The sequence below is a fragment of the Heterocephalus glaber genome, unplaced genomic scaffold, assembly GCF_053883595.1.
Source record: "Heterocephalus glaber isolate CG9 unplaced genomic scaffold, H.glaber_assembly_v1.0 deba00001442, whole genome shotgun sequence".
Lineage (NCBI taxonomy): Eukaryota > Metazoa > Chordata > Mammalia > Rodentia > Bathyergidae > Heterocephalus > Heterocephalus glaber.
This window is the reverse complement of record NW_028258296.1, coordinates 48,099,400-48,116,708: the sequence shown is the minus strand read 5'-3', so window position 1 is coordinate 48,116,708 and position 17,309 is coordinate 48,099,400. Positions and strand designations below refer to the sequence as shown.

Sequence of the window (17,309 nt, the reverse complement as noted above, 5' to 3'; positions counted from 1 at the left end):
TCACTCTCTCTCCTAGATAACTATTTTATACCCTTCTTCTTCTCCCCAAATCATCTACAGCCCCACCTTTCACCCCACACATTTGGATATATGCTCCAAGAACTCCAGGTGCTGCCTGAAACCACAAATAGTACTGAACTTTATATATACTGTACTTTTTCTTTTCCCATGATGAAGTTCAATTTATAAACCAGGCACAGAAAGAGATTAACAAGATTAACAGCAACAACTAAGAATAGAATAGAATAATTATAATAATATACTGTAATAACAGTTATGCAAATCTAGGCTCTTTCTCAAAATACACAGTAATATTTTCAGACTGTGGTTGGTAATGGGTAACTGAAGCTGTGGAAAGCAGCACTGCAGATTAAGGGAGGACAACTATATTCCTTTCTCCTTAAACCTCATTTGATGACCCTGTTTTCTTATTTCACTGAGAAAACATAGCCAAGCAAAGAGGACTTTCCCAAGCTCCCATCATGCATCTACACAGCCACCATGAACACATACTCTACCACCTGTGACCCTGGAGACCACCTGTGCTCCAGCTGAGGCCTGCCCGCCAGTGATAAATGGACGCCTTGACTGCATACCTCCTGCCTGCACCACCAATCTTTCTTATCTATTAGATAATCTCCACTCCTGTAAAAATGTTATTTCTTCAATATTTAAAAAGAAAAGAATTCTTTCCCCACCATCAACCATCCCATTTCTCTCTTTATACCAAAGCACCTTGAGAGAATTTATGCTTGTTACTCCCACTTCTGCTGTTGCAGTTCTCTCTTGACCTCATGCCATCACAGATTAGAACTTTCATTAAAAAAAATTGTTCTCGCCCTCCTACTTAACTACTCTCATACAGTGGCCAGAATGTGCCTGATAAAACCTATTGTATAACACTGAGATTCCATCTCACTCCAGAAGGAATGGCTATTATCAAGAAATCAACCAATAACAATGTTGGTGGGGCATGGCAAAAAGGAATCCTTCTCCATTATTGGTGGGAGTGTAGATTGGTGCAACTACTGTGAAAATCCGTGTGGAGATTCCTCAAAAAACTAAAACTAGAGGTTCCATTGACCCAGCTATTCCTCTTCTTGGGATTTTCCTGAAAGAATTAAAAGCATCATATCTCAGTGATATATGCATACTCATGTTTATAGCAGCATAGTTTATAATAGCTAAATCTTGGAAACAGCCCAAATGCCCATCAACTGATAAATGGATAAAGATGTGGGTTTTTTTTTTTTTTATACAATTAGTACTACTTGGCCATAAAGAAAGAAAAACTTGAGACATTTCTAGCTAAATAGATGCACCTTGAGACCATACTCTTAAGTGAAATAAGTTGGACGTACATGTTTAAATATCACATTGTTTCTCTGGTGTGAGAAACTGAAAGGGTAAATGTATAAAATGTATAAAAGTTATTGGGAAATAGGAAGAAAATGTTCAAATGGGAAAGGGAACAAGTGTGTGGGGGGAAGAATAGAAGGGGAAAAATTCAAACAAAGCTTTTGTAAATAAGGAAGGGAAGAGGGGTTGAAGGGAGGGGAGAGGACTGGGGAAAAAAGAACAATTAAAATGTATCATGTACAGGTACAAATTCCCTATGATGAATGTGATCATTATGTATATCTAAAATGCACCAATAAAATTAATTTTTTAAAAAGCCATTGTACACTCATTTTTTTGTTGTTGTTTTTTTGAGTCAGGGTCTTGCTTTGTGGTACAGGCCTCAAATGCACAGTAATCCCCCTGCCTCAGCCTTCCCGGTTCTGGGATTACAGGCATGTACCACTATGCACAGCTCTGTTGTATACTCTCTACTCAAAATCCCATCATGGTTTCTCATTTCAAAATAGAATTCCAAATTTTCCAACGCCCTACAAGATCCTGTACAATACACATTCCCTCCCCATCATTATCTGAACAACCTTGCTGGTTGCTAAGTTGGCTGCTAAGTGGGTGGGCTTGAACTTGTGATTCTCCTGCCTCAGCCTCCCAGAGTGCTGGGATTACAGGCACACACCATTTTGTCCAGCTCGTTGGTTACTATTCTATTCTACTCTCCTGCCTCCCATCACTCTGTTCCACTTACAAAGCGTGTGCTGCCCACATTTTATCCATCCATGCTGATTTCCTTGCTGTGGTGTGAATATTCCAGGCAAGTTTCCAACTGAAGCCATTTGGGCCCTAGTTCCCTGTATCAGAATGCTCTTCCCCCAAGTACTTGAGAGTTAACTACCTTCTTTCAAGTCTTTCAGTCCCTCTACCTAAAATTGGAAACCCTGACCTTCCTACTCACTTCCTCCTGATTTATTTTACTTGCTGGCACCATCTAATATACTGTATTTGCTATTCACTCATTCATATTGGCCAGTTCCAATTCGCCCATCAGAAGGTACAGCCCAGAGGACAGGGTTGTTTGAAGTTTTTTGTTTTGTTCACTGCTTTAGTCCCAGCATTTTGAACAAATAGCCCTTAGTAGTCTAGCAGGTAATCATTTGTTGAATGAATAAATGAAACATATGGTCTATTTTCTATGCAGGAGAGTAGAAATTTAAAAACATTCAATGTACAAATCAATCTGGAAGGGAGTTACATTCTTGTAAAATAAGTATGTTGGAGAAAAGTGGCAGCAACTATAGATCTATAATACTTTTATTTTTTTTGGTACCAGGGATCGAACTCGAGTCCTTGCGCTTGCACAGCAGGCAGCGAAACCACTGAGCTAAATCCCTGGCCCTATAATACTTTTCTTAATACAATTCCAAGTGACTGATAAAAGCCGTTTGCTTAATAGCCAATGACTTGTGAAGGTGCTGTTTATATTATACTCCCTGGGAAAAATATTTTGGCATTACTGCATAACACACTTCATCCTATGTGCACATATTAGCATTCTCTTGAGTTAATTCTTTAGCAAGATGGAAAATAATATACATATCAGTGTATACAAATAAACCCCTACACCTCACCTCTCCCTACTTCCATTCCCCAACAACTTTGATTTTCCAAGGCAGGACTGTAGTGCCTAAAATCAAATACACAATGCACATTTCTCCCAAGTATGACTGAGTTAACAATTACAGTCAGTACTTACTCAGGAAAGATGAAGAGTTTTTAGCTATGTGTTTCACTATGTTTTTTTCATTTAAGCATTCTAATATTTTCCCTTACAAAGAAATGTATATCCAAATGTAAGTATCCTATGATATCTATACATAAGAGGTAGAATATGAACTACCTCTTATACACTCTTGGATACACTCCCTTGAAATAATAACATCAAACAGTATGAAACATCTGGCTTAACAACTGGCTTACATGCCTGGCATAAACTATGGAGATTCCAGACAGGTTTACCTCTAAGAGAATCACAGTGATCACTAAAGGGCTCTGCATTAGGCAGTGAAAAAAGAACATTTTTTCCCCCTCTCAAATCAAGAACATAAAAATTCCCACATTGGGACAGGTTTATGGTCTCCAATCCTAGTGTCTGGCATTTTAAAAGTATGACTAGATTTAATTTTGTGCAATAGTACAAGCTGACATCAACATTAAAAGGCTCCATAATATGATTTCTCTTAATAACCTCTGAAGAATTAGGTATGACTCACCTTAAATCTTTCTAGACCCATTTTTAGTCTTTAAACCCAACCACAATGAGTACTTCATTTAACATTAAATACAAGTATTTGACAATAAAATGGAGTATACAAGTATTTGACAATAAACCCACAATCTGGAGGGAAGAAACAATGAATATACTGAAACAATAAATACACTATACAAAACAATTTTATGTCATTTTTGTCTTTTCGAGGTAGGGCTTCACTATGTAGCCTAGGCTGGCTTTGAACTCATCATCCTCCTGCCTCAGTCTCCCAAATGCTAGGGTGACAGGTGTGTGTCAGTAAGCCTGGCCCTAGCAAATTTTATTAACTAATGAAGGAGAAGCGCAAAGTGCTTTTGAAAAACAATATGGAGATGGGTTCTGCAAATCTGGAGACATAATCAATATTTTTTTTTAGTTCCTACTATGTGCCAGGCAATGTTTTTGGTGCAAGAAATACAGTAATGAACAAAACAAGTGAAAAATCCCAACCCTTAGGAGGTTGATGTTGTACTGTTCTGAATGGAGCTATCACAATAAATAGCAGTGAAGCCTGCCTGGCTGTGGTTCTAAGGTCTCACAGCCATCCTCTCAGCTACAAGTGTCCACAGCTTCCTAGGGAGTCACTAATTAGTCAGGGAGAGTCAAGAGGAGCAGATTCCTCTTGCTCCCATTTCTGCTGGCTTTCCACTTGGTGAAAAATATTAAAGTCAAACAAAACAAAAACTAGGACTCGTATTTGGTGAGAATGCAAATTCGCACAGCCACTGTAGAAATCAATGTGAGGATTCTTCAAAAACCTAAACATAGAAATACCACTGGCTCCAGCTTACCACTCCAAGGCACATTTCCTTGGGAGAATATCTGGAACCTTTGAGAAGATTCAGAATTTGAATTAAAAATATCACTAACAAATGATTTTTATTAGAAAATTTCCAAATTTTATGTATTTTGTTTGGGCTAAAGGCTATATTATATAACATCTTTTTTTATCCTGTAAAGTAGGACTTAGTCCAACAGGACCCCCAAATTCCAGCATGAGTGATTAATCTCAAATATTTTAGGCAACAAAGTAATGGCATATTGTTTCACTTGATTACTGACACCTTGTGATTGATTAAACAAAAAGGGAACAACTCATTTTAGCTTACAAAATTGTCTATAGAAGTTTATGTTGCTCCATACACAAATCTTTTTAAAATAAAAGATCCTATCATTTGTTATCCATATGCCACATGAGCATTTTACTATTTTCAATTTAATGCCACAGTAAAAGCCTAAAGAATCTGTTAGAAGTCATTCGTCTGTTTACAAACCTGTGTTTCCACTGCCATTTACAGCCTCCTTGTCCTCATCTTCTTCCTCCTCAGGAAGAGAGCTGTCCATCCTTTCCATCTTGCTGACAGATGTAGTTCGTTTTCTTTGGGATTCTGTGTCAAACTCATTATCAAAGAGGACCTGATCAACCGGATCTGGCTGGAAAGGGCTGGGTTCTGCTGGAGGCTTGGGAGTTCCATAGAAGTTTCCTGAGGTGGACAAAATAGCAGATGAAAGCAGTCAGGCTGAAGTAAAAGTCTGAACAACATGACTTAGCATATATCTTTGCTTTGCTTCTTACACTGAAGGTTTTGAATATCTGACTATCTGCCATGGCCAAAAGGAAGCCAAAACACTCTTGAGAGAAGAGGAAGTAGCAGTATGGCAAAGAGCTAATTTTTCAAGTGCTCTTCATCATATATTACCTAACATTTTAATTCTTTTTATACCATAGCCAGGAATTTGATTATATGGATTATTTATTTCTACAGGGTTTGCTGTACATGAGCTCTGAATTAGAGCCTAACTTGTGAATTTAAAAAGATTAATATTCTCCTAAAAGGTTAACTGGTATAAAAAGCAGGAGTAAAGGATGATAAAGCTAACTCAAATAAATTTTGCCCTAATGTATATAATGAACCATTTTGATAAAGTAAGGAAACACGTGGGCAAAAGAGAAAGCTGAAAACTGGTTTTTGTAGAAATGTAGGCTGTATGTAATTTTAAAAGTTTTCCTGAACATTCTAATTACATTAACTGACAATTTATTGAACAGACACATAATTAGCCTAATTCAATACTGGCTTTCTCTCATGAAAGCAAGAAATTAATTTTTTTTGAGGATCAGTGATTTTTGCAGTAAAAATAAATGTTCCAGAATAAAAACAACTAATATCTTCTCAATTTGTCACACAGCCAAACACAATGTGAAAGCTCTCAACAGGTGTAGCTACATTAGCAGTCTGTGGTTTCTACTAGTTTTGACCTTGTATCGATCATTATGCTAATTGTTATACAAAGATAAATATGGGTAGAAAGTAAAATACTTATGATATATATTTTTTTAAATCACAACTTCTTATCAAGTTCTTTGGCTCCTAAGGCGGTAATTAAGATGCTCAAGGTAAGTTAATGAAGTGGATGGATTTTTTTTTTCTCCTACATAGAAAACAAAAGCACATTTGAAATGGGTTATTCATGTTGCAGAGGTGGCTGCAAAGATCTGTATTAAAACTGACTAGTCTTTCTACAAACTTTCTGGCCCATAAGTAAATCAAAGAATCTAAAAGCCAGTTCACACTTCTTTAGGAAAAGGGCACAGAAAAAATAAAAATGTCATTTGGGAAATAAAATGTTCTACATTTTTCCTGCATTATCCTCAATAATCACACTACCAAGGAATCTGGCTTTTCCAAGATAGAAAAAGAAAGGTTACTTTTTCTAGGTATAGTGGTAGAATTATTAGAAACACCTTTTACTGTGAATTCTTGGTAATTATTATCTAATTCTGAGAAGTTTAACTTTTTCCAAAGAGGAAAAATCAGAAAAATGCAGGATATTATAATTGCTACCCATAACAACCGCAAAGATTGTAGGACTTCACAATAAATTATGGTAGTTTCTTTGTTTAAAAATATAATGGCTAGCCTTAGATTTAAAAAGAAAACTAGCACTGTCATAAATTTGATCTATTTCTTTTAGTTGTTGGTAAATATTTTAGATACAGCAAGGTATAGCATTCTAAGGTTTATGAATCTTGAATATAATTATTAAAAAAATATTTTTAATCTCTTTAGAGCTACTTTGGAACTTTTTCCTCTAAAGGTTTTCTGATTTTTGCAACAAAAAAACCAATAATTAAACATTTTAAATGGAGACAAAATTACAGAAATACCTTATATGTACTTAAATATGTGTATATTTACACCTACTTATATACACACCCTCCAGATATTAATGTCAGATTTTTTTGAAATTTGCCCTTTTCTCTTTAAAGACATACACAGAGTCACATACAGAACTAAAGCCCTAATTTCATGACTCGTCCTTCCTATCTCTTCCCTGAGCTGTTCTGAAGTTGGTACCTAGCACTTCCCCAAATAATCTATACCTCTAGGACGTACATGCAAGAATTCATAACACATACTTATACTACTACTGGTTTTGGTAAAAGCTTGAGGGTTTCCATATTTCAGATACTTTTTCATTAATAGTACAGAACTATGCATATACTTTTTACAACTTTTTACAGTTGTACTTTTAAGACAAATTCATATTGATATATACATATTTCATTCAACTTCTATATATAACAGTCCATTTTATGAACAAAATAAAATGCATTTTATGCATTCTCCATCTAAAAGAGAGTTGTTTCCATTCTGTCACTATTTCAAACAGCACTACAGTGGATATTCTGGTATTTGTCTACATATGAACATGGACGACAGTTTCTCTTGAGTAGCTATCTAGAGAGGGAACTGGTAGGTCTGAGTAATTTACTAGCTACTGTCAAAATGCTCTCAACAGGGATGGTACATTTTATACTCTCTCCATGAGTATAAGGGAGTTTCCATTTCCTACAATTAAAATTCTTCAAAATTTATGCTAATCTGATGAGTATGAAAAGGTGTATGACTCCCATTTCCTTTGTGCATAGTAACTGATAACACGTAATATGCTACTTTGTCATATACCAAGTTCTTATGCTTCATGAAAGAAAAATATAGGAAAGTACTTCTGTTTTAAGGGCAGAAGACTGTAAACAAAAGCATAAATCATAAGGAAAACAGTGCTAAAACTGATAAATAAAAATTAAGGATTTCTCTTTAATGAGGAAATACAGCACAAGGTCAATAGGTGACAGAATAGAGAAAACATCTATATCTCTAAGAGATTATTATCTAGCTATCTAAAGAACATCAATGTGATTGGGATCCTACTATTCAAAAAAAAGACAAAGCAAATGAATGCAGAATGTGCAGAAGTTCAAAAGACTAATAAGCACCAGGACATCAGAGAAGTTAAACTTAAATAAGAGGTAGCACCTCTCTAACCATTAGACTGGAAGGCAGCTATGCTTACCACTATACCAATGCTATAATCATTAGACTAGCAAAACCATCAATCTGGATAAGGCCACATGTTGACGAGGATGTGGCACCTTTGCTACAGCTGCTATAGGAACCTTCTTGTACTGAGGGGAATGGAGACTGCTTCATTAGACTGGGTATATATTCATTCTACCAGTTAATGATTCTGCTCTTGGATATAAGGTCCACAGACATTCTCACATAGGTCTATAAGAAGACATATGTGACATGTCCACTGCACTTCTATTTATGGTGATGGAAAGATGGAAGAAAGATCATCACCAGGGGAAAAGTTAAATGCAAATACAAATGGATTTCAACTATGCAGTGGTGTTCAGAAACTTAATTCAAAGTGTTCAATATAAATAAACTACAGCAACATGGCTGAATCAAAAAATGAGTAAAATCAATAAAAAACTCAGTGATGTATGCACACAAGACACAATACACATTTTATAAGAATACTTATAAACAAAAACATGCAAACATATTAAATACATCTGAATGGTTAACAGTAAGAAGGAGGCTATTTGCACAAATATCAAAACAAGTCAGTAGCTGTCCTTTGAGAAGTCTTCTCTGGCAACTTGTCTAAAGAAGAATTCCTATTATTTTCTTTTTTTTTTCTTGGTACCGGGGATTGAACTCCGGACCTTGTGCTTGCGAGGCAGGCACTGGAACCACTGAGCTAAATCCCTGGCCCCTCTACTATTTTCTTTAAATCCCTTGTTTTTGTTCTCTTTATAACATCTCAGTTTAGTTACTTTGTTTGTTTTTGACTGTCTTCACCACTGAGATATAGGCTTCACTGAGCCAGTAGTATTTCAGTCTTATCACAGTATCCGTACACTCTCTTAAAGTGCTCGGCACAGAGCTTATTAAATCAATAAAATAAATTGATATATGAATGAATGAATGAGTCATGGGAGCTGAACCCAGGAAAGGTAGTTTGGTCAAAAGGAAATGACTGAAAGTTCTGAATATGAGAGGGATATGATCAAAACTGTGCTTCAGGAAGACCAGCATAGTAGCAATGGGTGGGGTCGACAGGACAGAGGGAAAGAGCAGAACAAAAGATCAACTTCAGTAGTCCACATCTGAGCTTGTCCAGTGGGCCTACAACAAGGGAGTGAGAGTGGAAAGGAGAGAGCTGTGGAAGCAGGTGCAAATGAAGCAACGGCTAGATCTGGTAGCTGACTCTGAAGTGAAATGTAAAAGCAAGGAGGGAGTTAATCATGATTCCATTGTTTTCAGCTCATGGTACTGCTACAGAGAGAAATTAAGAAGAATTACTCTTTTGGAAAGAACATACGCATATGTGGATATGTGGAATTCAAGGTTAGATATTTACTGAACATTATCTCTGGGCACTGAAGATAAAATCAAGTAAGAAAGACATGATTGTGCTCACTTTGGCAGCACATATACTAAAAAAATGAAAAACAAGATCACCACTATTACAGAGCATGTGAAACAGGCAATTCTAATAGATGATAAAGCAATGATGGGAAAGTATAGAATGCTATGGGAGTGGACAAGCTTGCCAGTAAAGAGCGTGTTAGATAAGGAAAAGAAATAGATGTAACATAGACATTTAAAAATTGAAATGGATCTTGAATTTATACTTTCTGGAATCAAGGTAGAGAAAACAGAGATGAAAAGGAAGCCAATTATACTATTTTTGTTGTCTTTTTCTTCCAACCTATATTTTCTTTTCACCAAGATAGTCAAAGTACATATAGATTTTTAAGTGTACAGATTTTGGATTCCCAACCACAAATAGAAAGCAATTAACAAATACTTGAGTTCAGATGATGAATGTGAATTATTATGAAATATGAAAACTAGCTGGTTTCATTTTTAGTATATTAACAACCAACTCTGTAAGGTGATGGAATTCAAGCTATTATTTAATCCTATCTTAATTACTAAATTACAAATCTCTTAATCAAAAAAATTTTTCCTAAGAACTCTTTAAAAACTGGTATTTTCCTGTCAAACTCCCTCTGCAATAATTCCAGTCATCCGGATGTGTTCTGGGTGTGGTTAATGTTCGGGGACATACCATCGTAAGTTCCACTTTCTAACAGTGCTCCACTCTCTTCCAGTGCTTTGAACTGTTCAACAGAAATGAAATTATAGTCCACCCCTGGAACTTCCCCTTCCCTGGGGGCCCTTGTAGTGCCTAAGGAAAAAAGAAACAAGAAAAAAATGTTGTAAAGTGCTTTTGAACTTACAAAACACTCAGAGTAATAGAAAATCCACTCTATAGAGAACACATGGGAGACACAGACTATTGAATATATTGTACCTGCTAGAATGGAAAATTTAGGCAATATAACATTATTATCTAAAAGTAGGATAATAAATGCAGAATGAGTAAATATATTTTAATAAGATCTATAGATAGCCATGAAATACAAAACTACAAAAATCCTGACATAATTTTAGTGCTAAGAAAGCTTAACTTCCCAAGATATAATAGTTAATTCTTTTTAAACCTCAATTATCATTATTTAATAGCAAGATAAGAATGACCAATAAGAAACTTCATTTTCTTACAACTTTGTTATGGCATAACTGACAAAAAAATTATAAATATTTTTGGTGTACAATGTGATGTGTTGACATATGTATCCATTTTGAAAAATAGAAGGCAGCTTTTTTTTTAATGGGATTGGACATGCTAGGCAAACACTCACTTAACTACATCCTCAGTGCTAGACTTCATTTTTTTTTTTTTTTTTGCTACCGGGGATCGAACTCCGGTCCTTGCACTTGTGTATCAGGCGGCGAAATCACTGAGCTAAATCCCTGGCTCTAGACTTCATTTTTAAGTAGTCATTGTATGTACATTTCTCTTCACTAGCGTAAATGCAAACTTACATTCGATTCATTAAAGTCATGAAAAAACCCAAAACACAATTTTTACTTTTTCATTTTTAAAAACGTTTTTATAGGGCCGGGGATTTAGCTCAGTGGTTCCGCCACCTGCCTCACAAGTGCAATAGACCCGAGTTCGAACCCCAGTACCAAAAAAAAAAAAAAACAACAAAAATCAAACCGTTTTTATTAATATGTTTGTAGTACATGATTACATTCATAATCAGTTGATATATACATATATAGAAAATATTTATGAAGAATAAAGATGTTTTATATATATATTTATATATGTATGTATAACACATCCTCATTGTTTTTTTCATCCACTTCCCCTCTCCCCTCATGTCTTTGTCCCCTTCCTTTTTGCAAAAGATCTATCACCCTGTAACCTATTATCTGTCTTTTATTTTGGTCTTCTTTGGGGTTTCTCAAGAGAAATCAAGTGGTATATAAGCTTGTATGTCTGATTTACTAGTCTCAAGCTGCATCCATTTTCCTATAAATGATTCAAGTTTATCCTTTTTAAAAAATTTTTTATTTTATTGGTACATTTTAGGAATACAATATAATGACATTCATCATTGGAAATTTGCACCTTTACATAATCTCTCTTGGTTCTTGTTTCCTTTCCCTGCCCTCCCTTCAACCCCTCCATCCCTCCCTATTTATAAAGACTTTGTTTCCATTTTTTCATTTTCTCATATTAATTCCATTCCCTTCCTTTCCCCTACCCCTCCCACTTTCCCTTCCCCTTTGCCCCTTTTCTTCCTATTGCACATTGTCTACTATACCTTTTAGTCCTTATTTACACTTTCAGTTTCTCACACTAGAGAAACTATTCGGTATTTACACGTGTGTCCTATTTATTTCACTTAAGAGTATGGCCTCAATATGCATCCATTTAGCTATAAATGTCTCTAGTTTCTCATTGTTTATGGCTGAGCAGTACTCAATTTTATTAAAAAAAAAATCATTTTCTTTATCCAGTCTCCAGTTGATGGACAATTGGGCTGCTTCCAAGTTTTAGCTATGACAAATTGTGCTGCTATGAACATGGTGCACATATATTACTGTGGTATGATTCTTTTAATTCTTTGGGGAAGATACCCAGCAGGGGAATAGGTGGGTCAAACGGGACTTTCAGTCCTAGTTCTTTGAGGTATCTCCATACTGATTTCCACAGTGATTGCACCAGTTTGCACTTCCACCAGCAGTGGAGCAGGGTTCCTCTTTCCCCACAGCCCTGCCAGCATGTTATTGGCTGATTTCATAATAGCAGCCATTCTTTCTGGAGGTGGAATCTCAGCGTTGTTTTCATTTGCATCTCTTGAATGACCAGTGATGTTGAACATTTTTTCATATTTGCTATTTCTACTTGAGAAATGTCTATTCATTTCAGATGCCCATTTTTGGATTGGGCCTTTAAATTTGGGAGGTCTGATTTTAAGTTCTTTAGAGATTCTAGATAGTAGACCTTTTTCTGAGGAAAAGCAGGTGAAAATGTTTTCCCACATTGTAGGTTCTCTCTTCACACTGCTGGTGGTTTCTCTTGCTGTGCAGAAGCTTTTTAATAAGAAAATTTCCCACTTGTTGATTGTTTGTGCTAGTTCATGGGCAACTGAGGTTTTGTTCATAAAATCTTTTCCTACACTGATGTCTTCAAGAGTTCTACCTAACCTCTCTTCCAGCCAATTCTGGGTTTCTATTTTAATATTTAGATCTTTAATCCATTTTTATTTTAGTTGAGTGCATGGTGAGAGATACAGGTCTGGTTTTAATCTTTGACAAGTTGAAACCCAATTTTTCCAGCACCATTTATTAAAGAGGCTATCTTTCCTCCAGTGAGGGTGTTTGGCTCCTTTATCAGAGATGAGATGGCTGAGTGTGTCTGGAGTTGTTTCGACATCTTCTAATCTGTTTCACTGATCCTCAGGTCTGTTTCTTTGCCAGTACCATGCTGTTTTTATCACAGTAGCTTTGTAGTATAGTTTCAAGTTGGGGGTTGTGATACCCCCTGCCATGTCTCTGTTGCCTAGAATTGCTTTTGTTATTCTGGGTCTCTTCTTGTTCCAAATGAATTTTTGGATTGTTTTCTCAAGGTCCATGAAGTATGCTGCTGGAATTTCAATTGGGATTCCACTGAATCTATATATCAGTTTTGGAAGTATGGCCATTTTCATTATGTTGATCCTTCCTACCCAGCAGCAACGGATGTCTTTCCATTTTCTGACATCATCTTCTCTCTTTTCAGAGTGCTATTGTTTTCAGAGAAGAGGTCTTTGATTTCTTTTGTTAGGTTAATTCCTAGGTATTTGTTTCTTGGATGCTATTGTGAAAGGAATTATTTGCCCTGTTTCTCTCTCAGTGTAGAGGAAAAGCTCTTTGTGTAGAGGAAAGCTATTGATTTTTGTGTGTTGACCTTGTAACCAGCTACTTGACTGAATTTGGTTATTAAGTCTAGAAGACTTTTGGTGGAGTTCTTGGGGTCTTCTATATAGAGTATCATGTCATCTGCAAATAATGACAATTTGACTTCTTCCTTTCCTATCTTTATTCCTTTTATTTCTTTCTCTTGTCTAATTGCCATGGCTAATGTTTCCAGAAGTATACTGAACAAGAGTGGTGATAGTGGAAATCCTTGTCTTGTTCCTGATTTTAGTGTGAAGGATTTCAGTTTTTGACCATTTAGTATGATATTGGCTGTTGGTTTTTCATAGGTAGCTTTTATCAGATTGAGGTAGAGACTGTCTATTCCAATTTTTTGTAGGGTTTTTATCATAAATGAGTGTTGGATTTTGTCAAATGCTTTTTCTGCATCTATTGAGATGATCATATGGTTTTCGTCCTTGGCTCTATTGATATAGTGTATAAGTTTATCCTTCTTTATGGCAGAGTAGCACTCCTTTGTGAATAAATGCCGCATTTTCTTTACCCAGTCATCTTTTTTGTTGTTGTTGTTGGTACTGGAGATCAAATGCAGGACCTTCCGCTTGCGAGGCAGGCAGTAGCACCACTGAGCTAAATCCCCAGCCCATATCCATTCATCTTTCGATGCAAAAACAATTGTATAAGTTCTTTTAGTGAACTTTAAAACTTGGAAAAATGAGCCGGGGATTTAGCTCAGTGGTTCCACTGCCTGCCTTACAAGTGGGAGGTCGAGTTCAATCCCTGCTACCAAAAAAACCCCCCAAACTTTGACAAATGTTAATTATGAAATTATTTCACACTAATAATTAAAAGGCTTAAGATACCTATTCACATAGTGCTTCTTAGAAATTACTGTCTTCAAGAAGTTACAAAAAACTAAGCAGTAAATAAAGTATTATATAAAATTGACTACAGTAACAGATCATTGAATTTCTCCATATTAAGGAATTCATACTAAAGTAAAATCTTGCTGATCCAAGGTATAAATTCAGGTTATGGCAGTACTGCTACATTTTATTGAATTTTACTAAACAAGAATCAATTGCTGTTATGAGCTAATATTAGCAATGTCATTTCACATACTACACAATACGAAAAGGGTGTAGGTTTTTAGCTGGAAATAAGAGTCTGAGACAGGGCAATAAGGACACTTGCCAAACCTGTTCCTCCACATAAGCAGGTCCCGAAGCAGAGAGTCAGTCCTCTTGGGCTCCTCCCTCTACTTCATATCCAGCTACCAAATCTAGCTGATTCCACCTCTAAACACTTCTGTCATTTCTACCTAATTCATACTGTTATCTAAGGCCTGTACTGTTGGATCAACACTCGCGTCTCCCTAGCTATACCTCCCACCAAACTCGGGCTGGTGACTTTTCTAAACAATCTGATCAAAAATAACGGAATCTCTCTCTAAATTCCTTAAGAGCCTCCTAAAATCCTTTGCAAAAGGTCCAGGCTACAATATCACAGTTTCAAGGTCCTTGGCAGCCCAGCCCCAGGCCACCAGCTTCTTTCTTGCCTCTCACTCCTTTCACATTCCAAGATTCAGCCATAATAGATGCTTTCTCAATTCTTTTACTGTTCCTTACACTCCTTCCCTCCAATAAACAAATCCTTTGTCATTTTCCTAGAAGACTTCTTACTTTCTTTTCCATTCTAACTAACTCCTACTTATCCTTCCGGTCTTCGCTTAGAGAGTTGCTTTAGTGAAGCATGCCTTGCATGCTGGAAAGACCTTACAAGTACTCAATACATGTAACTGTCAAGTGAAATTTTAAATGAAATAGCACAGTGCCCAGCAATATAATATCATTGGTATTATAAATTATTTCAGAGAATCTCTTAATTGCTTCTATTTTTTAGTTTCATTACATTCTATTATGTTCTATAACATGAAAAATGCACAAAGATGATAATAAATTAATGGCTGTGATTTGAGAGAACTGTTAACCCAACCATCTATATAAGACTGTATTGAATTTTCCCTCTCATTTCCTAACCCAGCTTTTTCTAAACACAAACTTTTTTAAAAATTTGTTTTACATCAGAAAGGATACAAAAGGTACAAAGCATAAGTTTTTTTCTTAGCATGTGATTTTCAATTTTTTGTTTTCCATATACTGAACAAACTACATTAACTGCCTAAATTAACAGCTTTTAGCTTCATATTAAGTCAAAAATGACTCCAAGAAATATGTTCTCTGGTTAAAAATTATAATTTATAATTGCCTATGATAGATGGTGAAAATATGTCCATAATATTTCACACCTCCTCCCATTAAGAGGTAGGACCTGCTGCCTCATTCCTAAGTCTGAATTAGGTTATGACTCACTCTGATTAATTTAATGGAGGACATGATATTGCACAAGTTTAGGCATCTAGGTTTCCATCTTCATCCTCCTGGAATGTTCCCATCTCAAAGCAAGAAAGTCCAGGCTAGACTACTAAATAATTAAAGTGCCACAAGGTCCCAGACACATGAATGAGGCCACCTTAGCCCCTCAAGCTCTGAGAAGTCAATGACTGCAGCCACACAAGTGGTCCCAGCTAAGCCCAGCCAACTCGTGGACTCATGAGAAATAACAAATGATGTCTATTTTAAGCCACTAATTTTTTGTTTGCATATTTGTTTTGAGACAGGGTCTCGCTATGTAATTCAGAAAGGCCTTGAACTAATTATGTAGCCCAGGCTAGTCTCAAACTCAGGGCAATTCTCCTGCCTCAGCCTCCCAAGTGCTGGGATTGCAGGCATGCACCATCATGCCCAGCAAGCTACTAAATTTTTTTTAAATCTCAAAACTTCACAAACTTTATTGTCTCATCCATCAAGGGCACAGGACACCTTCATCAGCGCCATCCTTTACTTTCCTTCTTACAGACTGCAGTCCATTGCCCTTACCCAGGAACATCCTGCATGGACAGCTTCCTAGAACCAAAGGATATTTGTCTCCCGGGTTGAGTGTACAAGTGAAGTGTGGAGGCCTCAGGTGCACTATTCAAGCAGCTTCCAGGCTGCAGATCAGGAGTGTGCTCAGTAGCATCTCCCACTCTGGTTACCCACAGGTAAACTGAAACCTATCCCCACAGCTGTTTCTCTTTTCAGACACTCACATTCAACACAGTGCATCCCAACACCTAAGATTTCGATCTTGTTCAAACCACAATTTAAGAAAATTGTCAAGTGTGTTCTAGATGGTTCTGACAGACGTTCTACAAAACCAGTTCATTACATGGATCCCATCTCCAATCCCTCATATATAGATACTCATGAAGTCACCCACGCTCTATCTTGCCCTTTTTTAAGCACCTTGAATTTGAAACTTAACTTTTAAGGCAAGAATTCCTATAGCTACTACGGAAGATTTGATATCTGGTACTCTGTCCGTCTTAATATGTACAAGCAGCCCTCATTAACTCAAGAAAACTGGTTTCATGCCAAAAAGGTAAGCCACTAAATTTTAAGGTGGTCTTGTATGCAGCAAAGGCTGAGATGTTATCTAAATGAACTCTACTATAAAATATGACTATATAAAACCCAATCTATATTATAGAGAGTGCTATAAAAAGAGTATTGATCCAAGGGGCAAGAGAAACTATTATAGTCTGGGATTATTATTAATGGTATGATTTAGAGTAATCACTTAACCTCTCTAGATTCCTTCTCTCTCTGTAAAGTGGTGCTGAGCAAGATGGTGTTCATGATTCTTTCCATTAATAGGTATAAATGTTATATGGGATTCATATATGTATTAATTTATTTATTTCTAAGACTTAGGAAGTAGCTTTTCCCAGGTGTGGTGACACATACCTGTAATCCTAGCACCCTGGAGCCTGGCAGAAAGATCACCAAAAGTTTGAGGCCAGCCTGGGCTATGCAGTGAGTTCAAGGCCACCGTGAACTTCTTGCCACTTTCTGAAGCAGTTATAGAAGTCCTTTATGTTTTCAGTTGTGCTATTATGGCTG

General features: G+C 36.4%; 1 protein-coding gene across 4 annotated transcripts in view; it reads right to left on the bottom strand.

Moving 5' to 3' along the window:
- Magi3 (membrane associated guanylate kinase, WW and PDZ domain containing 3) overlaps positions 1-17,309 on the bottom strand; it is a 259,223-nt gene that overhangs the window by 67,861 nt on the left and 174,053 nt on the right. For 3 of the 4 annotated variants that reach the window (XM_004853757.4, XM_013075458.3, XM_087212703.1), the window contains 2 exons: positions 10,097-10,216; positions 4,939-5,148 (listed from right to left, as the gene is read on the bottom strand). In XM_004853757.4, coding sequence (XP_004853814.2) covers positions 4,939-5,148; positions 10,097-10,216 — 330 coding nt within the window. The remainder of the gene's footprint in view (positions 1-4,938; positions 5,149-10,096; positions 10,217-17,309) is intronic. The other variant, XM_021265698.2, reaches the window with a different exon arrangement.